Genomic DNA, 25,879 nt, shown 5'->3' on the forward strand with positions numbered 1-25,879 from the left:
AAAGTGCTGGGATTACAGGCGTGAGCCACTGCGCCCAGCCAATTTCAACTTTTAAGTTTTATTATTTGTTATTATTATTTTTAAAATTTTTAATTTTAGAGATGGATTCTTGCTGTGTCACCTCGGCTGGAGTGCAGTGGCGCGATCATACCTCACTGCAGCCTTGAACTTCTGGGCTCAAGTGATCCTCCTACTTCCGCCTCCTGAGTAGTGGGGACTACAGATGGGCACCACCATGCCTGGTTCATTTTTTTTTTTTCCAGGTTTTTAGAGACAGTCTTGCTATATTGCCTAGGCTGGTTTTGAATTCCAGGCCTCAAGAGATCCTCCTGCCTTGGCCTCTTGAGTAGCTGGGATTACAGGTGAGAGTCACTGCATCTGGCTAATTTTTTGTATTTTTTAAGAGACAGGGCTGTGTTGCCTAGGCTGGTCTTGAACACTGGACCTCAAGTGATCATCCTGCCTCAGCCTCTTGAATAGCTGGGATTACAGGCATGTGCCACCATGCCCAGCTCTAAGTCTTATTAAATAATAAAAGATAGAAATACATTTAGAAATACATTTTGTAGGCTGGGTGCAGTGGCTCATACTTGTAATCGCAGCACTTTGGGAGGCCAAGGCGGGAAGATAGCTTGAGGCCAGTTTGAGGTCAACCTGGGTAACATAGTGAGACCCTCCCCCTCTAAAAAAAAGAAAAAAAAAAGAAAAAAAAAAAAGAAATACATTTGATAGCAGGAACAATGGCAACAAAGGATTTAACTATGACATAGACTTGGCTGATAAAGCACCAGCAGGCTTTGACAGGACTGACCCCCATTATTATTATTATTATTACTATTTGAGACAAGTTTTGCTCTTGTTGCCCAGGCTGGACTGCAATGGTGCGATCTCAGCTCACTGCAACCTCCGCCTCCCAGGTTCAAGTGATTCTCCTGCCTCAGCCTCCTGAGTAGCTGGGACTACAGGCGCCTGCCACCACACCTGGCTAATTTTAGTATTTTTAGTAGAGACAGGGTTTTACCATGTTGGCCAGGCTGGCCTCAAACTCCTGACCTTGGGTGATTTGCCCACCTCAACCTCCCAAAGTGCTGGGATTATAGGCATGAGCCACCATGCCTGGCCTGACCCCAATTTTGAAAGTTCTACTGTGGGCCAAATGGTATCAAACAGCATCACATGTTACAGAGAACTGTTTTGTGAGTTAATCGAAGCAGAAAACTTCATTGTTATCTTATTTTAAGAAACTGCCACAGCCACCTTCTACAACCACCACCCTCGTGAGTCAGCAGCCACCACCACTGGGGCAGGACCCTCCACCAGCAAAAAGATGAGGATTTGCTGAAGGCTCAGGTGATCATTAGCATAGTATGGGGCCAGGCGTGGTAGCTCATGCTTGTAATCCCGGCACTTTGGGAGGTCAAGGTAGGAGGCTCACTTGAGGCTAGGAGTTCGAGACTAGCCTGGGCAACATAGTGAGATTCTGTCTCTACAGAAAAAAAAAAAAAAAATTAAAATATGTACATGGTATTTTTAGACATATGCTGTTGTACACTTAATAGACTATAGGATAGTGTAAACATAACTTTTCTATGCACTGGGAAACCAACAAATTTGTGTGACTCGCTTTATCAAGTGGTCTGGAACTGAACCCCAAATATCTCTGAGACATGCCTGAATTTATATTGTTTGCTCTCTGATTCCCCCACTAGATTTTAAACTCCCTGAGGGCAGGGACTTTTGCCTGTTTTATTCAGCCTTTGGGCAGTGCCTGGTGCACTGCCGCCCCTTGGTAAAGTGGTAGCATCCATGCCCGTAGGGATCTTTTAAGATGAGGAGTGGGGGCTGGGTGTGGTGGCTCACACCTGTAATCCCAGCACTTTGGGAGGCTGAGGCGGGTGAATCACCTGAGGTCAGGAGTTTGAGACCAGCCTCAACATGGAGAAACCCCGTCTCTACTAAAAATACAAAATTAGCCGGGCGTGGTGGTGCATGCCTGTAGTCCCAGCTACTCGGGAGGCTGAGGCAGGAGAATCGCTTGAACCTGGAAGGCAGAGGTTGCGGTGAGCCAAGATCGCGCCATTGCACTCCAGCCTCGGCAACAAAAGGGAAACTCTGTCTCAAAAAAAAAGAAAAAAGATAAAAAGATGAGGAGAGGGGACATTTCCAACAAAACAAGTGACTGCACAAAGGAGTGGGGAAGGGGCTGGACCCAGGCCCTAGGGACTCCAGAGCTCTGCCCTTTGTCCTGTTCCAGGCGGTTCCCTGAGGACTGGGCTGGGTGGAGCTGGCAGGAAAGGATGCTGAGATTGCCAGAAACTCGCCAGGAATCCCTGGCAGAGGGCACTGGGGCAGGGGCAGGCCCACTGGGGCCATGGGTAAGGACTAGGGCAGAGGGGATTTGGCTTTGGGTGGTGTCCCACTGACTGGGCACTGGACCTTTCTTTGCCCTAAAGAGTTTCTGGACAGCTGAATCAGACTCCTGGGGACTGAACAGGGGTAAGGAGGGCGGTGGGGAAGGAAGTGGGGTGGGGGTGGATGGGGGATGGAGGAAGGGCCAGGTGTGGGGCCTGGGAGGAAGCAAAGGCTTCTGAAGCCAGGAAGCCTGGAATCAGATGCAGGCGGGGACAGTGAGTGGCTGGATCCCTGAGAGTGTCTGCATAAAAGAGCAAACATTGCACCAACAGCCTCTGCATGCCTGGTCTCTTTCTCTCTCTGTGTGTGTGGGTTTAATTTAAAAATAGGGATCGAGTCTAGCTATGTTGCCTAGACTGGTCTCGAACTCCTGTGCTCAAGCAATCCTCCTACCTTGGTCTCCCAAAGTGCTGGGATTTTTTTCTTTTTTTTTTTTTTTATTCTCAAAGGAGGTGATGAGATTTCTTTATGTGTTTTATGTGAAGTGACTCATGTCACCTGCCCCACAACCCATGAGGGAGGGACCATTATCATCCCTTTTGGCATATGACAAAATTGAGGCACAGAAAGGTGACATAACCCCCGGGGTCACATGGCCAGCAGGGGGCAGCTCTAGGGCAGCGCTGCTGATCTTTGCTGTGTTTCTGTGTGCTGCTCCCTCTGTCTGTGCTTCGAAGTATATGCTTTCTGGTCACGTGTACATATGTACCTCTGCAGGTATGTGTCATGGCTGGCATGTGTCCTGGCCTGTGTCCGTCGGCACTGGTACACTTGAAGGTATGAATGTTTGTATGCCTGTGAATGTATCTGCGTCTCTGTTTCTCTTGGCCTGTGAGCTTGTGTGGGCATGTTTGTTTATGTATGAATGGATATACATGCTTGTGCATGTCTTGGTCTCTGTGTGTGTGTGTTGAGAACAAACCTTTCCCCATTTGCTCAAGCTGGAACCCAGGATGTTATCCTGGCCACCTCCCCACCCCCCAACTCCCATGCAATCCATCCCCTAGTCCTGCCCACTCTGCCTACTAAAGGCCTCTGGAACATGGCCCTTCTCCCCACCTCCACTGCCTCCTCCCTGGTCCAGGCTGTAGCATCATTATCTGGGTGACTGTGACAGATCTTTATATATTTCTGATTTTGTTCTCTTTGATTTGTTGTCCACATAGCAGCCACAGGATCTTTTTAGCACACAAATCTGTTCACACACTTCCAACCCTTCAACACCCTCTCCCTCGATTTCAGGATAAAGCCCCCAATCCTGGACATGGCCTCCCAAGCCAGGTACCATCCTCCTCTCTCTCTCTCTTTTTGAGACAGTCTCATTGTTGCCCAGGCTGGAGTAGAGTGGTGCGATCACAGCTCACTGCAGCCTCAACCTCCTGGGCTCAATTGATCCTCCCACCTCAGCCTCCCAAGTAGCTGGGACTACAGGTACACCCCACCATGCCCGGCTAATGTTTGTATTTTTGGTAGAGATGGGGTCTCGCTATGTTGCCCACGCTGGCCTCAAACTCCTGGACTCAAGGGGTCCTCCCACCTTGGCCTCCCAAAGTGCCAGGATTACAGGTGTGAGCCACTGTACCCAGCTACCATCCTCCTCTCTTAAACTGCCTGCCCTGTTTCCTCTTCCTCTTCCTCCTGGCCCTGGCTGAGCTCCCTCTGCACTGTAACTCAGTGTTTCCTCAAGCCTCGGGTCTTTCTCCATACTGTCCTCTCTGTTCCCCTGCCTGCCCCCTGCACAGCACTTAACGCCTGTCCACCTTGGGTCCAATATCGCCTCCTTGGGAAGCCTCCCAATTCTATCTTCCCAGGGTATTTTTCTCTGTTGTATTTATCACAGTTTACAATCATAGTCTTATCTGAGTAATATCTGTGTCCCCAGCTCAACTGTGAATTTGTCCTTTTTGCTACTGAGAGCCCAGGCCTGGCACAGCTCAGTGTTCAGTGAATGTCTGCTGAATGAATCTGTGTGACTGGAACCTCTTGGGTCCAGAATCAAGTTTGGGCCCACAGCAGTTGTGGGCCCACAAACTCCCTGCCCCGAGGAGGCTGAGGCAGCCATCTCTTTGCCCTCACTGGCCAAGTAAGGAAGCCCAGGCGGCCTTGGTCCCTCAGAGCCCCAGTGTCGTCATCTGGGAAATGGGGTGATCATAAGGACACTAGCATCATCCATTTACTGGCAAGATGAAACTGATGACGAGGATTGCTCCAGCCAGCCCAGATGCCCTTGAGGCAGGAGTGAGGTCTGATTAATTTATCTAAAGCCTGGCACGAGGGCGGGGCTTCAGGAAATGACAGGCAAATCTTGGAGTTTGCAGGAATGAGCCTTTGTGCATGGCTCGTTTTGCAGGGAGCCCTGCCCAACTGGATTCTGACTCCTCATGACAACCCTAAGGGAAGCGTGATTATTATGATCTGTGTTACAGTTCACACATTCCTTCACTTATTAATCCAATAAATATTTGAATGCCTATCTACCTGGCATACCAGGCTCTGGAAATACAGGGTAGACAAGGCAGATACAGCCCTGCTTTTAGGATGTTCACTGTCTGGTGGGGACTAACAGTAACAATAACCTTCACTTCTCCTGAGGGTTTGCTGTGTGCCTGTGCCAAACGCTCTACACTCATTCTAACCTCACAAAAGGAGGTACTCCTATCATCATACCCATTTTAGAGTTCAGAAAGCTGAGGCAGGGAAAGAGGGAGTCTCCTGCCCAGCACATCACAGCTCCCAGCCCGAGGAACCAGATCTCCGATGCCCATGTTTCTTAACTACAGTCTGTACTGCCTCTGGGTATGCTATACTGGTGTGAGGCTCAGTGTCTTGCTGTGACAGCAAGTGCCCTTGGGCTCCAGTCTGTCTGCCCTCTGAGCCTGTCTGAGCCTGCGTGTGTCTAGAGCCAACTCCAAGTCTATTCTGGGCTAATGATGTGTTCTACGGCAGGGGAAGCAATGAGTTTGGGGTCCCTGGGGCTGAGGGGTGGTGTTAGTTTCCTTCCTACATGGGAACTTCCAGCGGGTCCCCATGCTGATTGATAAATGCTTGTAACTGAGGACTTGCCCCTGCCTGAGGCTTGCAGCATTTCTGTTGGTCTGTCAGCCTTTGTTTGGCCTTTTGAGACCTGAAAATAATGTGACTCCCTAGAGAAATCAGGCCTTCCCTTTTCCTGAGGCAGGTGTGGAGGTCTGAAGCCAAGCCAGGGCCCGTTGTCCTGGAAAGGGTAGGGGTCAGGGCTAGGCCCCAGTGGAGCCGGCTGAAGCAGGTGGACTGACAATGAATGGACGGATGGATGGACTGACTTGCCGGGTGGGAGGCCGGGACTGCGATGAGCTTTACTGGCCCCGCTGCACTCTCCACTATGGGTACTCCTTCCTCCTACCTCTCCTTGACTCACCCCTAGACTTCCTCTTTGAGTAACACCTGCTAACCTCCTTCCCCCTTATCCTCCAAGAGCGCTGGAGCCCTGAACATCGGCGCTTGAACCATTCCCCAGGTGGGAAACACTGAGTGCAGCCGTTGCCCTTGGTCACACAGCGAATACGGAATCCGAGCGGGAACTCTGGTCCACGAAGCTCGCATTCCGGACTCTGCTCCCAAGCCGATCCGGGCGTCAGCTAGTCCCTGTGCCAGGGTGGGCCTCTCGGCTCTCACATCACCCCCTTCTCACAATGGATCATCCCGTTGTCCCCGCAAGCGGCAATGGGCCAGTCCCTGGACCCCACAACTCCCTGTGGCAGTGGGCCAGTCCACGCTGTCCCCACTGCCCCGCAGGATGTACGAGGTTCCTTCCGGGCTGCTGCCGGTCTCCGCGCGCTCACCTTTGGCCTTGCCTTTTCGCCACCGCCGGCGACCGTGGCTCCTCGAGCCCTCTTTGGCATTTTTCGAGGCCGGGGCCATAGCGGCCTCGGCGGGCTCCGTTCCCCCGGCCAACTCCATCAATTCCCCGCGGTCCTCGCGCGGGGGCCAATTCCAGCCGCGAGGCCCTGCCCGGAGGGCCAATCCTCGCTACACACTACCGTCGGGCCCCCCTATTACCCAATCCCGAGCTTGCTCTTCTCTGGGTCCAGCTTCCTAACCAATCCTCGTCTCCCTCCGCTGCCGTGCTCCGCCCCCAACCGCCAGAATTTAAGATCTGGCTCCGCCCCCTATCGCGCATTAAAGGGCTCGCGGCCAACAAAAAGGCAATCCCGGGGGCGGCGAAAAGCGTCCTTCGGGCAGGACTAGTGCGGAGCCCCGCGGGGAGTCCCGATCTTCCCACGTGCTGGGAAGCCTCCCATGTGCTGGCTCAGTCTCGCCATCCCACTCACCTTCCCAGGGAGGGATCCCCTAGAACGCGGCCCGGCCCGCCTTTTGAAGGGGGAAAGTGGGGCGCCTCTGAGCCTCTGCCTGGGGTGGGGGCGGGCAAGGTCCTCTGCTAACTCAAAGACGAGGCGGGGCGCCAGCGCTGGAGGCGTGGCTGTGCCTGAGAGCCTTTGGAGGAGGGAGCCCCGCCTTCCCTCTCTTGTCTCCTAGTTCTCCCATTGCGCTTTTCCTGGGGGATCTTTCTCCCTCTGTCTCCGCCCCCAATCCATGCTCCAGATAACGGGGGTGGGGGATGGTGGTAGGAGAACGCTCGGCGCCTGCGCACTAGCTTCAAGCCGCGGGCTGGCCCAAGAGCGGAGGTAGAGGGAACGACTCATGCCTGAGAAATGGCGGGAAACAGAGGAGGCTCGAGGCTTGTGCACACGCACACAGCCAACTGCTTCTGGACCACCTGAGAGGCGACCTCGCCCGCCGCGGTGGTGTGGGGCGGGCATCCCTTGAGACTGTGCTCTGGAGGCCTGGGGAAACAGCTTTCTATCCTCAGCACTGGGGAGAGCAGGCCTCAATCCCTGTCTTTGCCTGCCGCCACTCCTCCTTCCCTCTCTAAGCATACCCACCAGTCCCGGCGCTGAGAAGCGCATTACCCTCTTATCAGCTCTGGGAGAGAGGAGACAGACTGGCCTCTGGGCGGTGGGGCCGCCATTGCCTGCCCTCTGGACCAGGGCCTCACAGATGCCCTCAGCTTCAGGATTAGGGCTGCGTTGCTTTCTCCCCCCACATCAGGGGACTTCAACAAGTAACCTCCAGTTCCATAGATAAAACTTGCATTCCCCCCTTCTCCATGGCAGGGGTTTTGAGCCTAGAGAAGGAAGATCGGAGCTTCCTGGGGCTCCTGTGAAGCAGGCAGGGGGCAGCACTGGGCCCCGGCAAGAGGCGGAGAAGGCGAGGGAGTGCCTGCGGTGAGCCCAGTGCCTTGGGCCTGTTATCTTCTGATGCTGCTCCCCCAACTTTCCTGCCGTCAGTCCCTGACCTTGCCTGAGACCTTGGCGGCTCCCGCACCTCCCTCCCGGCTCCTCCTTGCTGAGAACACAACCCGCAAGGCCATTCCGCCTGGCTGGACTGAGTCCCCTATGGAGGCAGCCCGGCAGGGAGCAGGTGTCTTCCTAGCAGAAGAGGACAGACCTGGTAAACTGAGAGACTGTTGATGCCCCGATGTTCTGCCTAGCCTGCCTGGAAACTCCCGAAGGGTAAGGTACCGTCTTTGTATTGTATTGCTGGGACTTACGCCGGTGTCTGCCCCAGAGCTGGTGCTGGGTCAGTTTCTGTGGATGGATGAATGAACAGTGGCAAGAGAGCCGCTTTCCTGGTCTCCTGGTCCCTAGCTCAGAGTGCCTTCCCACTCTGGGATTTGATTTTCCCCAAATCCTCTGTAGGGAGGCAGCCTGGTCCAGGGGAGAAAGACCCCGGCTTCAAATCCCGACTTCGCCACTTCCTAACTGCATGGCCCTGTGCAAGAACCCTTACTTCTTTATTTTTCTACCTCATGCCCTCATTTCTAAAATGAGGATGTTGGCCAGATGCTCGGTGGCTCATGCCTGTAATCTCAGCGCTTTGGGAGGCTGAGGTGGGAGGCTTGCTTGGGGCCAGGAGCTCGAGACCAGGCTGGGCAACATAGCGAGGCCACGTCTCTACGGAAAATGTAAACATTAGCGGGGCATGGTGGTGCATTTGTAGTCCCAGCTACTTGGGAGGCTGAGGTAGGAGGATGGCTTGAGCCCAGGAGTTTGAGGCTGCAGTGAGCCATGATCATGCTAGTGCACCCCAGCCTGGGCGACAGAGTGAGACTTCGTTTTTTTCTTTTTTTTGAGATGGAGTCTTACTCTGTCGCCCAGGCTGGAGTGCAGTGGCGCGATCTCAGCTCATTGCAACCTCTGCCTCCCAGGTTCAAGTGATTCTGTGCCTCAGCCTCTCGAGTAGCTGGGATTACAGGCACCTGCCACCACGCCTGGCTAATTTTTGTATTTTTAGTAGAGACAGTGTTTCACCATCTTGGCTAGGCTGGTCTTGAACTCCTGGCCTCAAGCAATCCACCTGCCTCGGCCTCCCAAAGTGGTGGGATTACAGGCGTGAGCCACTGCGCCCAGCCTTTTTTTTTTTTTTTTTTTTTTTTTTAATAATGGGGATGTGGATCTTTATCTCAGGATTGTTGAAGGATGACCAGAGCTAACCTGATACACCGTAAGTTTTTAGTATTTCTTAAGTAAATGAATGACTGGCCCTGAGAGGCTTCAATTCCTCCAGATTCAAACTCACCTGTATCCTGGTAGTGTCTGTGATTCCGGGCACTGGTTTTCTCATGTGGCGACGTCCCACCGTATCCTGACATCACTTTATAACCAGATTTTCTTTTGAAGCCTAGCTTCACTCCCTGGGCCACCATTCCACCCATCGTGGCTGGAGAATCTGTGTCTGAAGATGATCCCACATCTGATTCTGACTCAGAATCTGTGACCCACTCAGCAAGTGCCTTCCACTCTAGGGCTGATCGCTGTATGGATAGTTCTTGCAGTTTTGTTAGAAATCTCAGCTCTGTCAAAGATCCCTGCTTGGATTTGGCTCCCTGGACTGGAGTTGTTTGCTTATCTGACTGTTCAGGTGTCTCTTGGGATGTAGATTCAGTCGGGGCAGATGGCTCCCTTTTGGCTGCAGGTTTAGCCTGGGCCGCAGGTGTTGATTCAGCTTCTTGTTGAGCTGGAGGTGGCTCTCCTGGCCCAGGCCCTGGCTGGGCTACATGTCTTTGTCTCAATGCTGGCTCCTGTTGAGTTGTAGATTCTTTTCCTAGCCCAGGTCCCTGCTGGGAGGCAGCTTCCTGTTGAGTGAGCGGCACCCTTTGGATGTGAGGTGATTGCTGTGGTGCGGTCTTCTGTGGGGCAAGAAATTCCTCTTGTGAAGCAGATTTTTGTTGGGCTCTAGGTTCCTTCTGGGATTCAGCATCATGTTGTGCAGGGGTCTCCTGCTGGGTGAGGGGTCTTTGGTTTGAAGCAGGCTTCCGTTGGGTATTGGATCCCTGCAGAGTCTTCGATTCTGGCTGGGCTGTGGGTGTCTTTTCTGGCCCAGGCTCTGGCGGGGTTATAGGCCTCTGGTGTGGTTCAGGTTGCCAGTCTGGCCTAGGCACTGACTTAGAACCTGGCTCCATTGTTATTTCCCTCACGGGAGATATTAATCTTCCAGGTTTCATCCTTCTGGGCTCCCACCCAGCCCTCTCTCTTCACAGATCTCTCATTGATTCCTCATGATGGCAATTCCTCTTGGGTTTCACTCCATCCTGGCATCACTGGTCTTCCTTTTTAAGGTCTTCCTTTTTAACTCCTACCTCCAGTTGGCCGATCACAGCTGGCCCCCACTAAGTAATGAACTCTGTGCCTCTTTCTTTGGTGGGAGGATTAGGAGTAGGAGGAGGCTATGTGCCCAGCACTCTCTTACAAGAAGGGAGGGGCTTGCTCTCTTGTGTCATAAATAGGGCCCCACCCCGCCCACCACTCAGTTAAAATGTTTCTTCTCATAAGGCAAGCATCCCAATTTAGGCCTCCGTGTCATCTGGGATGACAGAAGCCAGATGCTGGATGAGTGTTCCTTTTTTCTCTCTCCTTCTGATGTCTGAGGAAAGCGTCATTCAGGGGGCAGTCTCTGTAGCTGTTGTAATAATTATTTCCCTCTTTGTTCATTCCTACAAATGGTTGCCAGATTATTTATTTATTTACTTATTGAGAAAAGTCTTTCTGTGTTGTCCAGGCTGGAGTGCAGTGGTGCCATTTTGGTTCACTGAAGCCTCCACCTCCTGGGTTCAAGCGACTCTCCTGCCTCAGCCTCCCAAGTAGCTGGGACTACAGGCGTGCACTGCCACGCCCGGCTAATTTTTATATTTTCAGTAGAGATGGGGTTTTGCCATGTTGGCCAGGCTGGTCTCAAATTCCCGACCTTAAGTGATCCACCCCCGCCCTCCGCCCCCGGACCTCCCAAAGTGCTGGGTTTACAGGTGTGAGCCACCACGCTCAGCCAGGTTGCCAGTTTAATTTCCCTATATTGTCACTCTGATCATTTAACTCTCATGCTAAAAATTAATGTCATGCCCTCCCACTTTTATAGCTTGAGGCCCTTCTGAATGGCGTTTGAGATACTCCATGCCATGTCTCTAGCCCTGAACTATGATCCTGTACTAGATTGGAAACTCACAGAAGACAGTGACCACTGATGACAATGACTGATAATGATGGTGGTAATGGTGATGATAGTAGTCATAAATACCAAAGGCTGCCTAAGTGCTAAGAAACTGTGCCAAGTTTTTTTTTTTAAACCTATATTATCTTTAATAAGACCATGCCTGGTTCATTGGTATGCCTTTTTTTTTTTTTTTTTTTTTTTTTTGTCCCACCTAGCTCTTACCTCAGAAAGATTTGTCGAATGAGTGAAAGATGAACAAGTAGGCCAATGGAGACAGAGTGAGGGTCTTGGTGGGGATAAGTATATGTAGAATCTGGATTCAGTCTGCAGTGAATAGGGTAAAATGGGTCATCTGGATGTGAATTGGCAGACCCTATTTGAAGGAAACAATTTTGATCTGTGACATTTAAAAATATTTATTGACTTCTGTTTGCTACTTTCCTGATTGCATTTAAGGTTAAATGACACCAGCTAGGAAGCTACAGTTTCCTGGAATCTTTCAGGTAATTAAGCCTAAGCCTGGGTAAGGGGAGGGCACAGGATAAAACTGATGAGAGAAGAAGACACTAGAGAGAGCAACAATCAAAATGATCTTGAGAAACATGCTTTTTGAGAGCACTGGAATGATTTAGGGGTGGGTACAGTGGGAGAGTGAGGTGGGAGAAGAAGAGTGTCTGGTAGGTGTGCTCACTGTCTTCTTGGCTGAGAATGTTTAATTGGAAGAGTGGGCGCTCAGAGCTCCTACAAAGGCAGAGCAAAGCTTCTTAGCTGACATTGTTTGAGAAATTGCTGGCAGGCTCTGGAATGCTTGTTTGGCTTTCTGTGGTGCCTTTGGTGTCCTAGGGTGCAAATAAAGGGGAGAGGCTAGTGTTAAAAACATTTTTAACATTTCTTTTTTTCTTTGGAGATGGAGTCTTGCTCTATTACCCAGGCTGGAGTGCAGTGGCAGGATCTCAGCTCACTTCAACCTCTGCCTCCCGGGTTCAAGTGATTCTCCTGCCTCAGCCTCCCGAGTAGCTGGGATTACAGGTGCCTGCCACCATGGCTGGCTAATTTTTGTATTTTAGTAGAGACAGGATTTCACCATCTTGGCCAGGCTGGTCTGGAACTCCTGACCTCATGTGATCCACCCGCCTCGGCCTCCCAAAGTGCTAGGATTACAGGCATGAGCCACCACACCTGGCCTTCACATTTAATTTTTTTTTGAGGTGGAGTCTCGTTCAGTTGCCCAGGCTGGAGTGCAGTGGTACAATCTCGGCTCACTGCAAACACTGTCTCCCAGATTCAAGCGATTCTCCTGTCTCAGCCTCTCGAGTAGCTGGGATTACAGGCACCCACCATCATGCCTGGCTAATTTTTGTATTTTAGTAGAGATGGGGTTTCACCATGTTGGCCAGGCTGGTCTTGAACTCCTGACCTCAGGTGATCCACCCGCCTCGGCCTCCCAAAGTGCTAGGATTACAGGCGTGAGCCACTGTGCCCAGCCAACATTTAATTTTTATGAGAGTTTTAAAAATTATAAAAATAAGACTCATCCAGTGGAAAAAAATTTTAAAATCCAGTAAAAAGTAAAAGGACTCCTCCCACCCCAGCCTCTACAACACATTTTCCAGGGCTAACCACTGTTAATAGTTTGCTACGTTTTTTTCCATACCTTCTGGTATATAAATACAGTGGTTTATTTTAGAAACAAAAATGAGATTATACTATACGTATTGCCTTAGTCGGCACCTTTAAGAAATCTGGCCGGGCATAGTGGCTTGCGCCTGTAATCTCAGCACTTTGGGAGGCCAAGGTGGGCAGATTGCTTGAGCCCAGGAGTTAAAGACCAGCCTGAGCAACATGGCGAAATCCTGTCTCTACAAAAAATACAAAAATTAGCCAGGCATGGTGGCGTGTACCTGTGGTTCCAGTTGCTGGGGAGGCTGAGGCAGGAGGAATGTTTCAGCCCAGGAGGTGAGCCGTGATCATACCACTGCACTCCAGCCTGGGTGACAGAGCAAGACCTTGTCTCAACTGCGCCCCTCCCCCCGCAAAAAAAAAAAAAAAAAAAAAAAACGGAATCTATTATTGCAAAGTATTATATTTCTATAGAAGTTCATAGAAACTTATATGTGCAATTCAATAAATAGTTATAAAGCAGATATTCATGAAACTACTACCTAGGCTTAGAAATAGAATATTGTGTCCGGGCACGGTGGCTCATGCCTATAATCCCAGCACTTGGGGAGGCTGAGGCAGGCAGATCACCTGAGGTCAGGGGTTCGAGACCAGCCTGACCAACATGGAGAAATCCATCTCTACTAAAAATACAAAATTAGCCGGGTGTGGTTGCGCATCCCTGTAATCCCAGCTACTCAGGAGGCTGAGGCAGGAGAATTGCTTCAACCCGGGAGGCGGAGGTTGCAGTGAGCCAAGATTGCGCCATTGCACTCCAGCCTGGGCAACAAGAGCAGAACTCCGTCTCAAAAAAAAAAGAGAAAGAAGTAGAATATTGCCAACAGCACCCCTCCTTTTCTGATCACTGCTTCCTCTCCCCCTCACAGTGATAATCCTGACTTTTATAGTAATTATTTACTTTCTTTTCTTTATTATTTACCACCTATGTGTATAGATTCCTAAATAATTTAGTTTATTTTTGCTCATTTTTAAACTTTATGTATACATTATGGTCTGAATGTTTATGTCTCTCCCGATTTTTTTTTTTTTTTTTTTTTTGAGACGAAGTCTCACTCTGTTGTCCAGGCTGGAATGCAGTGGCATGATCTTGGCTCACTGCAACCTGTGCCTCCCGGGTTCAAATAATTCTCCTGCCTCAGCCTCCTAAGTAGCTGGGATTACAGATGTGCACCATCACGCCCGGCTAATTTTTTTGTATTTTAAGTAGAGATGGGGTTTCACCATGTTGGCCAGACTGGTCTCGAACTCCTGACCTCAGGTGATCCCCCTGCCTTGGCCTCCCAAAGTGCTGGAATTACAGGCATGAGCCACTGCACCTGGCCTCACTTTAGTTTTAATTCATATTTTCCTTGTAATAATAAGGTTGAGTGCCATTGCATCTGTTTATTAGCTGTTTGGGTTTCATCATCTGTGAAGTGGCTATTCAAGTATTTTTTCCCATTTGTCTGTTGTATTTCCTGCCCTCCTCTCACTGGTGTGTAGCAATTCCTTATATATGTATTCTGAATACTAATCCTTTGAAGGTTGTGTATGTTACAGATATCATCTCCTATTTGGCAGCTTGTCATTTTATTCTTTTGATGATCAAAATTTCATAATCTCAGTGAAGTCAGATTTATTTACTCTTTTACTTTATCATTTGTGCATTTTGTATTTTGTTTAAGAAAGGTTTTCATACCTCAAGGTTGTGAATATATTCTCCTGTATTTCCTTGTAAATTTGTCTTTCAAGTTTAGATCTGTAATCCACCTGAAACTTACATTAATGCAGGATGTGAAATAGGGGGTCTCTACATTGTTTTTTTTTCATTAATATATTGTGGATATCTCTCCAGCCAACAGATAATGATTTATCTCATTATTATTATTATTATTATTGTTATTATTATTATATTTATTTTAGAGACAGGATCTTGCTATGTTGCCCAGGCTGGTCTTGAGCTCCTTGGCTTACTGGATCCTCCTGCCTCAGCCTCCCGAGTAGCTAGGATTATAGGCCTAAGCCACTGCCCCTGGTTTACCTAATTATTTTTGACAGTAATTAGTTTTTCCCAATTTGCCTTTGAAGAAAATCTCCCCCATTTATTTGTCAATACAAATACTGCTATAATTAATATTCTTGTACCTATATCTTTGAGCATCCATGCTAGTATTCTATTGTTGAGATTTCCTAAAGTGAGATTACTAGATTAAAGTTATTATACTCATTTACAATTTTGATACAGCCAAATTTATTTTACTTCCGTCAATAGTGTATAAGGATCCTGATATATCCCATTCTTGATAATATCATAATATCAATCAGTTTAACATTTGCCAATTTAGTTTTTTTTTTGAGACAGAGTCTCACTCTGTCGCCCAGGCTGGAGTGCAGTGGCGTGATCTCAACTCTCTGCAACCTCCACCTCCCGGATTAAAGCAATTCTTGTGCCTCAACCTCCCAAGTAGCTGGGATTACAGGCGTGCACCACTATGCCCAGCTAATTTTTATATTTTTACTAGAGACGGGGTTTCACCATGTTGGCCAGGCTGGTCTTGAACTCCTGGCCTCAAGCAATCCACCTGCCTCGGCCTCCCAAAGTACTGGGATTACAGGTGTGAGCCACTGTGCCCGGCTGCCAATTTACTTTTTATATGACACTTAAAAACTGGTAGACTAAACTGGGTGTGGTGGTGTGTACCTCTAACCCCAGCTTCTTGGGAAGCTGAGGTGGGAGGATCACTGGAGCCCAGGAGTTTGAGACCAACCTGGGCAACACGGCAAGACCCCCTACTCAAAAAACAGAACAAAATAACAAACACGAAACTGCTAGACTAGGGAGGAGTCAAATTCTGTTTGATGCTGACACTGGTGTAATCTTCAGAGATTAATGACCAGGTCTCCAACAGCCCCATCCACTCCCACTTTGGTAAACAGTGAGATTTTAAAATCTAAGAATTTGGTTAAACCTTTCCAGTATCAGGAAAATTGTATCCTGCTTTTCCTGCTCTTTCTATTTCCCGACAAGTTGACATTGAGTAGAAAGGGCTGAGTTGTGTGCTTATCCTGGTCTTAATTTCACCTCTTTTTTCTATTCTCAACCGTGCTTCATCCCTAGTGATTTCACGGAGTGACTCTGGTATAAGGAAAATCATCCTTTGGAAACTTACTTGTTTTCTTCACATTGCCCTTGAAATGATCACAGGGGCACTGCTTCTTTGGCAGCCCAGACACTGTCATGAGTTTTCTTCTTGGGGCTCTCAGGAACCAATCTGGAACAACAGCATTGCTGCTTAGATGGGAGAGTTAATACATTTGATAGGAGGGAGTAGGACAGAGCTTTAATCGCCATCTTCTGTGCCTTGCATTTCCACTGCAATGGGGTGGGAAAAGGGGTCAACAGAGAACAGTGTCCATCCAGCTATTTGAATGCCAGTATTTCTGAGTTGTTTTTCCTGACAACTTTGGGCAAGGTTTGGGCAAGGGTTTGGTGGCAGGTTTGGAGGGTGCATCAGAATATCATTACTCCAAAGAATGAGGAGTAAGGCTTGGGTGTCTGCTTTCCAGTGGCTGCTTTCCCTTGGGGAAGCCATTTTGCCTCTCTGCTTTCAGTCTTGCCTATGAGTAAAATAAGGCTGAGAACAGGATTCAGGAAGCTTTTGGAAGGCCAGGAAAAAATAAAAAGCCTTTTGGACGGTAGCTCTGGGTTCTTCAGGAAAAGGATAAGGGGCAGGGGGCAGCCTGACGTTTGGCTGGCTTTCCCCTAGACCTTGGAGAAGTCCAGTTCTTGCCTGAGAGTCAGGAAGAAAGTGGGCACAGGTGCTGCATGTGGCAGGCTGTGGAGAGGGGAATAGGTGAGGTCAGCTGAGATAACATCTGCATTGGTCTCAGAGGGGCCCAAGGGAGAGAGCTGGGGTCATGGTGATGCCATCGCTGTTGTTGTTGCTGAGTTACTGACCTTTGCACTCACATTCTTGGCCGCCTTCCTGGAGCCATCTCCTAGAATCCTGGCCTTGGTTCCTATGGCTTCTGGCGACCCCTGTCGGAAGGAAACAGGTCACATCCAGACACTGGAAAGGGAACAGAAATGATCCTCCCAGCATTGTTCTACCTAGGTCAGCACAGTTCCATTTTTACTTCAAGAATCTAGGTTACTTCAAGAGACGAAGATTTTATTTTTATTTATATTTTTGAGATGGGGTCTTGCTATGTTGCCTAGGCTGGTCTTGAACTCTTAGGCTCCAGTGATCCTCCTGCCTTGGCCTCCCAAAGTGCTAAGATTATAGGCGTGAGCCACTGTGCCCAGCTGAGGGGTATTTTAATCGATAAGGGATTGAGGTTTAAAATCTGGCCTATACATAAGCATATTTAAAAATTTAATGATTAAAAAAATCTGGCCTAGAGAAAAGCTTAGCTGAAGGTAGGTGGAGAAAGAATGGCTTCCAGATGAAAGAGAGGATAAAAGGCAGGGGTTTGTTGAAACCTCCTGCCCTCTTCCCCATACCTCACATTAAAATCCTCATGACTTAAAAGAGTGAGAGCGAGGAGGAGATTATTCCTTAAATCAAGATTTTCCCTTGACCTCCAAGTTACTGGGTTTTTTGTTTGTTTGTTTGTTTGTTTGTTTTTTGAGACAGGGTCTCACTCTGTCATCCAGGCTGGAGTGTAGTGGTGCAATCACAACTCACTGCAACCTTGACCTCCTGGGTTTGGTTGGTCCTCCCATCTCAGCGTCCTGGGTAGCTGAGGCTTCAGGCATGCACCACCACTCCTGGCTAGTTTTTTGTATTTTTTGTAAAGATAGGGTTTCGCCAAGTTGCCCAGGTTGGTCTGGAGCTCATGGGTGTAAGCGATCTGCCCGTCTTGGCCTCCCAAAGTGCTGTGATTATAGGCATGAGCCACCACACCCGCCCCAAGTAGCTGTATTTGAATCCAGAGTCCCAGTTCAACTATTAAACAATGGTATTTACCTTTGTTCCTCTGGAACAAATACATTCGTCTTTTGGCCTCTATCTGAGCCTGTTTTATTTTCTGATTCTATCTTATCTCCATTTTTTGATACTTAAAATATTTCTATGACAGGCCGGGCATGGTGGCTCATGCCTGGAATCCCAGCACTTTGGGAGGCCGAGGCAGGCGGATCATGAGGTCAGGAGATCAAGACCATCCTGGCTAACATGGTGAAACCCGGTCTCTACTAAAAATACAAAAAATTAGGCAGGCGTGGTGCGGGCGCCTGTAGTCCCAGCTACTCGGGAGGCTGAGGCAGGAGAGTCTCTTGAACCCAGGAGGCGGAAGTTGCAGGGAGCTGAGATTGCACCACTGTACTCCAGCCTGGGTGACAGAGCGAGACTCGGTCTCAAAACAAAAAAAAAAAAAAAAAAAAAAATTCCTAAGACAATCAAGGATGATGGTTTATAGACTTGAGACTCTCAAGTAAGAACTTGGCTCAGATGACACTTCCTTTATGGTAGTTTCTGATATTTCCTGTCAGAATGAATTATACCTTCATATGGTTCCCATTGTTGTTGAATGCAGTTCTGTTATTGCACTGTAATGTTGTTGTTTGAAATCTTTTATGGACTGAATTGTGTCTCCCGAAATTCACATGTTGAATCCGTAACCCCCAGTACCTCAGAATGACTGTATATGGAGATAGGACCTTTAAAGAGGTGATTAAAATCAGGCTGTTATGGTGGGCCCTATGCCAGTCTGGCTGGTGTCCTTATAAGAAAAGGATATTTGGGCTGGGCGCGGTGGCTCACGCCTATAATCTCAGCAATTTGGGAGGCCGAGGTGGGTGAATCACAGGTCAGGAGTTTGAGACCAGCCTGGCCACCATAGTGAAACCCTGTCTTTACTAAAAATACAAAAATGAGCAGGGCATGGTGGCGCGCCTGTAGTCCCAGCTACTTGGGAGGCTGAGGCAGGAGAATTGCTTGAACCTGGGAGGCAAAGGTTGCAGTGAGCTGAGATCGTACCATTGCACTCCAGTGTGGGCAACAAAGCAAGACTTTGTCTAAAAAAAAAAAAAAAAAAGTAGGGGGGATCCTAGAGAGCTCTTTCATTCTCTTTCCACCTCTTGAATATAAGAGGAGAAGTCCACTGTCTGCAACCTGGAAGAGGACCCTTGCCAGAACCCAGCTGTGCTGGCACCCTGATTTCATATATCCAGCATGCAGAACTGTGAGGAATAAATTTCTCTTGTTTATGCCACCCAGTCTGTGGTATTGTGTTATGGCAGTCCTAGCAAACTAAAATAAAATCTTTCTACTTCACTAGACTCTGAACCATTGGTTCAGTAGTCATTCAGCTACATGGTTCCTGACACATGGTAGGCATTTGGTAAATGTTTGTTCAACACGTGGATGGATAAATTGTTTGGAGAGGACCCTTAGAGATCATATGGTTCAATTCAGGCCTCCTACTTCCCAGACTTCTGCCACACAGATGGAGGGGGTTGCGTCATTTCCCCAAGGGCTGCTTTTCCAATGTTCTCATGTGCTGTTTTGAGTGTTATCAAAGTAATTTAAGCAGACATAGCCCCTGCCATCTAAACTTTTCTAACATTTTTACTCTTGCCTGACCTCTACTCCTAGTTTCAGAGAAAAACCACAGAATATTAGACCTTAAAGGAAATCCCAGAGATTATTTAATTGAATTCCTTAATTCTGAAGTTTTTTTTTCAGTCTAAATGTAATTGAACTGTTGGAGAAAATTTTGAAAGTACAAACAGAGAAATTATTATTCTTACCAACCGTTGGTTTTTTGGCGTATTTGTTACCTACATATGCTTTTTATTAATATAGTGATAACCATAGCATGTAAACACATTCTCTTTTTCCATTCATAGGCATGTTGCTGTGTCATCTTCATAACACATTTTTAATGAATGTATAATACTCTCAATAATTATGTGTTCCAAATTATTTAACTGCTTTCCCATTGCTGAATATTTAGAAAATTTTATTTTTTAGATGTTGGTAAATTTCTTTGTTCTTGTAACTGTTTTCCAAATTTTAGATTATTTTCTCGGGAGAGAGTTCCCAAAGAGGAATTACTGGGTCAAAAGTTAAGAATTGCTTTCAGAAGAGCTGTACTAATGTTTAAGTTTTTTTCATTTAATTAATTATTTATTTTTTTGAGACGGAGTCTCGCTCTGTTGCCTAGGCTGGAGTGCAGTGTTGTGATCTCAGCTCATTACAACCTCTGCCTCCCAGGTTCAAGTGATTCTCCTTCCTCAGCCTCCCAAGTAGCTGCGATTACAGGCATCTGCCACTATGCCTGGCTAATTTTTGTATTTTTAGTAGAGGCAGGTTTTACCATGTTGGTCAGGCTGGTCTTGAACTCTTAACCTCAAGTGATCCGCTCCCCTCGGCCTCCCAGAGTGTTAGGATTACAGGCATGAGACACTGTGCCTGGCCACTTTATACTTTTTCTCTAAACAAATTTATTTTGCAAAACATCCTCATCCTATGCAATATTATCTGTGAAATTACAGGTTTGATGTATGCTTAGTTTTTTCCTAACATGCATTAAGATAAACACATAAGATTAAAGTAGAAAGAAGCTTATTTACCTTCCACCTAAAATCAGTTTTGGGAACCAGTGATACAGTGGCATAAGCATGCACTTTATATCCAATAGGCCTGGGGTCAGCTACTGGCTCTGTCACTTAACTATGTCGACTTGGACAAGTCACTTGGCTTCTATGATCCTTGATTCCCTGATTTGTGAAAGGAGGATGGTAAAATCCTCCTTGCAGAGTTGTTGGGAATAAGTGAGCTGCTGTGGGAGCCCAGTGCCCAGGCGGATGTTGAGTACATGATGGTTATCATTGTGGTTATTGCTGTGGAATTCTGGTTATTTTCCAAAGAGAGTGTCTATGCTGGAATATTGGGCTTGTGGCTTTCTGCTGATGTGGATGTGTAAAGAAGTTACTTCCACTTCTTAGGATTTGTGGTGCATCTGTCATTATTTTCGCTTCCCAGATCCACTACATATTTGCTTTGTGATTTTGGACAAAGTTGTGTAACTTTTCTGTGCCTCATTTTCCTAATTTGTAAGATGTGGTTAATAATAGTACAGTAGTCCTCCCTTATCCACAGGGGATGCATTCCAAGACCCCCAAGATACTTCAAGTCTCAGTACCAAACCCTATATATATATTTTTTTCTACACATATACACTTATGATAAAGTCTAATTTATGAATTAGGCACAGTAAGAGATTAACAATAACTAATAAGATAGAACAATTTAAAAAATATACTGTAATAGGCCAGGTGTGGGGGCTCACGCCTGTAATCCCAGCATTTTGGGAGGCTGAGGCAGGCGGATCACGAGGTCAGGAGATCGAGACCATCCTGGCTAACACGGTGAAACCCTGTCTCTACTAAAAATACAAAAAATTAGCCAGGCGTTGGTGGCGCACGCCTTTAGTCCCAGCTACTTGGGAGGCTGAGGCAGGAGAATGGCGTGAACCCGGGAGGCAGAGCTCGCAGTGAGCCGAGATCGCACCACTGCACTCCAGTCTGGGCGACAAGAGACTCCGTCTCAAAAAAAAAAAAAAAAAAAAAATATATATATATATATATATATACATGTATACACACACACACACACACACACACGTATACTGTAATAAAAATGATGTGAATGTGGTCTCTCTCTCTCTTTCTCTCTTTCTCAAGATAACAATATTTTTGGACCACTGTTGGCGGGTAGCTGAAACTGCGATTAAGTGGGGACTACTGTACACTAGTGTGCGTGTGTGTTATTTCCCAGCTCTGACCACTAGAGGGCCTAGAAGCACCAGCACCTACTAGCAATGGGCCTATCAGTCAGTGCCCATGGTCTGTAAATATCATTCTCCCATGAAAGGAACTAGGGCTTCCAGGAAAAATAGCTGATCCAGGGCTGGGGCAGAAAAACATAAGAGGAGCCCGAAGCTTCTTGTGGTGTCAGAAAGTAAGGAACTGCTCAAAAAATGATGGAGATGTGTCTAAAGGTCGCAGAAGCCAACTAGAAGGAGCTCCCAATGGCCAATTTTGGGACAATATGAGCAACATAATAAGTAATGATAGTAATGGATTCCAATCCATAAATACTCATGAGTCCATGCTGATATAAATAAATAACTGAACAAATAAATAAATAAGGAAGAAGAGGCTAGGCATGGTGGCTCACGCCTGTTATCCCAGCACTTTGGGAGGCCGAAGTAGGGGGATCACTTGAGGCCAGGAATTAGAGACCAGCCTGGCTAACATGACAAAACCCGTCTCTACTAAAAATACAAAAATTAGCCGGGTGTGATGGTGTGTGCCTGTAGTCCCAGCTACTCAGGAAGCTGAGGTGGGAGGATTGCTTGAGCCCAGAAGGTGGAGGTGGCAGTGAGCCAAGATCACACCACTGCACTCTAGCCTAGGCAACAGAGCAAGACTCTATCTCAAAAAAAAAAAAAAAAAGAAAGAAAGAAAAAGAAATAACTCTTTCTTAATGCAGAATTCCGATTAAATAAATGTAGAAGGAACAATGGAAGTAGAAAATCACTATTTGGGCAACACCACAGTAATAATTCTTTATAGGAAACAATCATCCATAGATTCTAAAAGTTAATGTTAAAAGTATGATGATGCTGCAACTGGTGAATAACAAGAAAAAAAAAGCATGATGAGAAGAAACAGGCTATTTACATATTTCCAAAGTGTCTCTCCACAAGATACTTATTAATTACAATGAGATGAATAGTAACTTTACAGTAGAGAAACCTGGCAGACACCACCTGAACCAAGTGCTTAAAGTGAACCTCATCAGTAATGAGAGATATCAACATCCTGGGGCTCTTGCTGGGATGTCCAGAGAAGGATACATCACTTCTGAAGTATTCTTGCCCAAAATATGTAGCCGGAAATATCAGACAAACCCATATTCAGGGGGCATTCTACAAAACAACTGGCTAGAACTCTTCAAAAGTGTCAAGGTCCTGAAAGAGAGGGAAAGACTGAGAAACTATCCCAGGTTGGAGGAGACCTAGGAGATCTGACATTTTATTCAGTGGGATCCCAGATTGGAGTCTGGAGCAGAAAAAGGACATGAGTGGGATGATTAGCAAGATTTGAACATTTGTAGATTAGTTAATATTATGGTATCAATGCTAATCTGGTTTTGATAATTGTATTACAGTTACATAAGATATTGTTTGAAAATAATTGGATGAAGGCTGTACTGGAACTCTATTTTTACAATATTTTTCAAAGTCTGAAAAATGAAAAGTAAGAAAAAGTAAGAAATGCATTAGATTTATGAGGACAAATGAGATAATAAGTGTGAAGTGATTAGAACAATGCTTGTGATATAGGAGTTCTTAATGTGTCTGATATTATAAGTAATTTTATAATTAAATAATATTACAATTAATGAATAATCTGTTATTATAAGTAATTTATTTCCTAATGACCTCATATATTCTCACTTATTTCTATTTCCCTTAACCCTGTGAAAAGCATATTGAGCATGTATGTGATTAAGAGATAAAATAAGATTAGACTTTATTCTGAGATTTATTTTGGGGATGGAGGAGCTATTATTTCCTTTAGCCACTAAGTATCTCAGACTCAGTCCTGCATTGCAAAACTTTGCTTGGCTGGGAAACAAGATTTGAGCTCGGCCGCCACCCACCCGACGTGGTTTGTGATGGCGCCCCCTGGTGGCGCAGGGAGCTTCCCCCAGTTCCTCACCCTCGTGCTTTAGGAGCGACTTAGAAATTTTACTCAGTCCATTTATTAAACCCTTTCTAGGTCACGCTGCGGATCATTTAATCTTCACAAGTGTGTGTGACAAGTGGTATTTTCTTCATTTTAAGATGATAAAACTGAAACTCAAAAAAGTGAGGCGACTTGTCTAGGGTTGCAAAGTGTCTGGCAGAGCCAGGATCTAGGTCCCCCTGACTTCCAAGCTGAGTGTAAAGGTCTAGGTGAGTCTAAAAGTGTGGCCATGCAGAGAACTATTGGTTTAGAGCAGTGGTTGTTGACCAAGGGTGGTTCCCCCTCCGGGGACATTTGGCGATGTCTGGAGATATTTTTGGCTTCCATAACAGGGGTTTGGATGAGGGAGAGGGGAGGCTGCTATTGGCATGTAGTGGAGAGAGGCCACACGGATGCTGCTAAACATCTCACAATATACAGAACAGCCCCCACCGCAAGGAACTGTTCAGCCCAAATGTCAGTAGAGCTGCTATGAAGCCCTGGTTCGATTTAGCAACCTGAGGATGCATTCTTGCAGTTAGCTAATGTTTGCTGAGTATTGAGTTGGATAGCGTGAGGGATATGGAAACAGTGCACCAGTCTGTGTCACCAAGTAGTTTGCTGCCTAGAAGGACGGGGTGGAGGCAGGAAAGGCACATGAAGGCCCTGAATATAAGGCAGCAGATGATAAGTGCAAGAAGAGAGTGTCCAGCAGGGCTAAGCCAGCTCTCGGGAGGCAGACCACATGTCTGGCTGTGGGAGGAACTGAAGGAAGCTGTGGGAAGGTGGTTTTGAGCTGGGTGTGTGAGCAAAGTTGAGCTGGTGGAGAAACACAATACCTGTTCAGGGAAGGGGAAACAGGTTAGTTTGGGTGGAGAAATAGTATTTTTTAGTGAGTAGAGGGAGGTACACTGGAAAGGCAGGTTGGGGCTAGAGCTTTGAATCCAGGCAGAGGACTCTAGCCTGGGTGTCTGTCATAGTGATGGAAAAGTCTTCCCTTTCAGAATAGTGGTCTAGGCCCTAGGGCTATGGGGCTTAACAGCTTCCAGAGCACTCTCTCTACAAAGGAGGGGATGTTGGAAATTGGGGTGGAGAAGGGAGAATGCCTCCTGATTTTAGAACCAAGTTGATGCTGCGTATGTAACATAGCCATTTCACCTCAAAGTGGCCTTTGGGGAGATGGTGCTCACAAGCGGAAATATACTTGGGGATCGGGTCTCTTCTGCGTGGTTGCTCTGTGAAGGGCTGGGCCACTTTATAGTGAAAGCTGGAGCAGATTTGGAACCCCTAAGCTAAGGTCGGCTTCCCAGAATGTGAGCTGTTACAGCAGGGCTTGCTATGGATAAAGCTTCAAATATGGACACTACCTGGTGACAGGCTTTTTCTAGTTTATTACGTTACCAGTAAATAGCATTAAGACATGTTGGTGGCATTCCGGTGCACTGTAAAGAATAGAAGCAAGGACTTCCTGATCTTCTATAAAGGTACCATTGCCTTCAACACCCTCCCACCACCATCATTAAGTTTAGCCATGAGAATTATGTTACTCTTTTGGAAAAGTGTTGGGGGAGAAGGCATGGGAGCAAATCTTTGTTGAGCTAGTATATACATACATACATACGTGTGTGTGTGAGGGGGATCAGCTACAATTGCAGATATTTTCTTTTCTTTCTTTCCTTTTTTTTTTTTTTGAGATGGAGTCTCACTCTGTCACCCAGGCGCTGGAGTACAATGGTGCCATCTCGGCTCACTGCAGCCTCCGCCTCCCAGGTTCCAGCAATTCTCTGGCCTCAGCCTCCTGAGTAGCTGGGACTACAGATGCGTGCCACCAGGTCTGGCTAATTTTTTGTATTTTTAGTAGAGATGGGGTTTCACCGTGTTAGCCAGGATGGTCTCGATCTCCTGACCTTGTAATCCGCCCTGCCTCGGCCTCCCAAAGTGCTGAGATTACAGGCGTGAGCCACCGCACCCGGCCAGTTGCAGATATTTTCACATACAATATCTCATTTAACTCTCTCAACATCGTTTGGGTGTAAGTACAGTTTGCCGTTTTTTGTAACGGAGGAAACTGGCATTGAGAAAGGCTCACTTGCCCCAATCCCCCATAGCTAAGAGAAGCTGCATTTTGATGTGTCTGTGGCTTGTTTTGCCACGTTTCCTCCCCCCGTTTTCCCCTTCATAGACAGTCTTGTTTACCTGGATTCAGGCTGCTAGAGACCATGGACATCAGCATTAGTGGCAGCAACAGGAGGAGGGAAGAGATTAGAACTTTCATTGCAACTGTCGGTGCAGCTGTAAGTTGCTTGAAGAGTATAATGGAAGGTTCCCTGTTGGAGGCTCCTGATCCCTGGGGATGACTCAGGTCAGGGTACTCAGCCTGGCGGTCTACGCTTTAGTCCCAGGCCAGCGTTCCCATTCAAGGGCGACAACAGGTGAGGTGACGCTGTCTTGCTGTTAGGTAACAGATTAGATCATGTGCTTTATGGGAATCTGGGAGGTGAAACTGGTCAAACAAAAGAAATTCAGCATTCTTAAGAA

The 25,879-nt window shown here is 47.2% G+C and overlaps 3 protein-coding genes across 8 annotated transcripts in view; 1 reads left to right on the forward strand and 2 right to left on the reverse strand.

Moving 5' to 3' along the window:
* The window catches only part of LIPE (lipase E, hormone sensitive type), a 25,996-nt gene extending 15,758 nt beyond the window's left edge, over positions 1-10,238 (reverse strand). Inside the window, exon 1 of one of the 3 annotated variants that reach the window (XM_054540520.2) lies at positions 9,031-10,238. In XM_054540520.2, the coding sequence (XP_054396495.1) occupies positions 9,031-9,955 (925 nt within the window). In that variant the 5' untranslated portion in view covers positions 9,956-10,238. Of the gene's footprint in view, positions 1-6,233; positions 6,447-9,030 lie in introns of those variants that run through there. The other 2 variants (XM_002829298.6, XM_054540523.2) reach the window with 2 other exon arrangements.
* Positions 1-25,879, forward strand: part of LOC103888610 (CEA cell adhesion molecule 6) — a 913,736-nt gene that overhangs the window by 667,626 nt on the left and 220,231 nt on the right. The window lies entirely within an intron of this gene.
* Positions 11,059-25,879, reverse strand: part of CXCL17 (C-X-C motif chemokine ligand 17) — a 33,400-nt gene continuing 18,579 nt past the window's right edge. Inside the window, exons 3-6 of one of the 4 annotated variants that reach the window (XM_002829299.4) lie at positions 25,538-25,792; positions 16,556-16,636; positions 15,768-15,869; positions 11,059-11,777 (exon numbers count right to left, since the gene is read on the reverse strand). In XM_002829299.4, the coding sequence (XP_002829345.2) occupies positions 11,680-11,777; positions 15,768-15,869; positions 16,556-16,636; positions 25,538-25,616 (360 nt within the window). In that variant the 5' untranslated portion in view covers positions 25,617-25,792 and the 3' untranslated portion in view covers positions 11,059-11,679. Of the gene's footprint in view, positions 11,778-15,767; positions 15,870-16,555; positions 16,637-25,537; positions 25,845-25,879 lie in introns of all 4 variants that reach the window. The other 3 variants (XM_063720126.1, XM_063720128.1, XM_063720127.1) reach the window with 3 other exon arrangements.

The sequence above is a fragment of the Pongo abelii genome, chromosome 20 (genome assembly GCF_028885655.2).
Source record: "Pongo abelii isolate AG06213 chromosome 20, NHGRI_mPonAbe1-v2.0_pri, whole genome shotgun sequence".
Taxonomy (NCBI): domain Eukaryota; kingdom Metazoa; phylum Chordata; class Mammalia; order Primates; family Hominidae; genus Pongo; species Pongo abelii.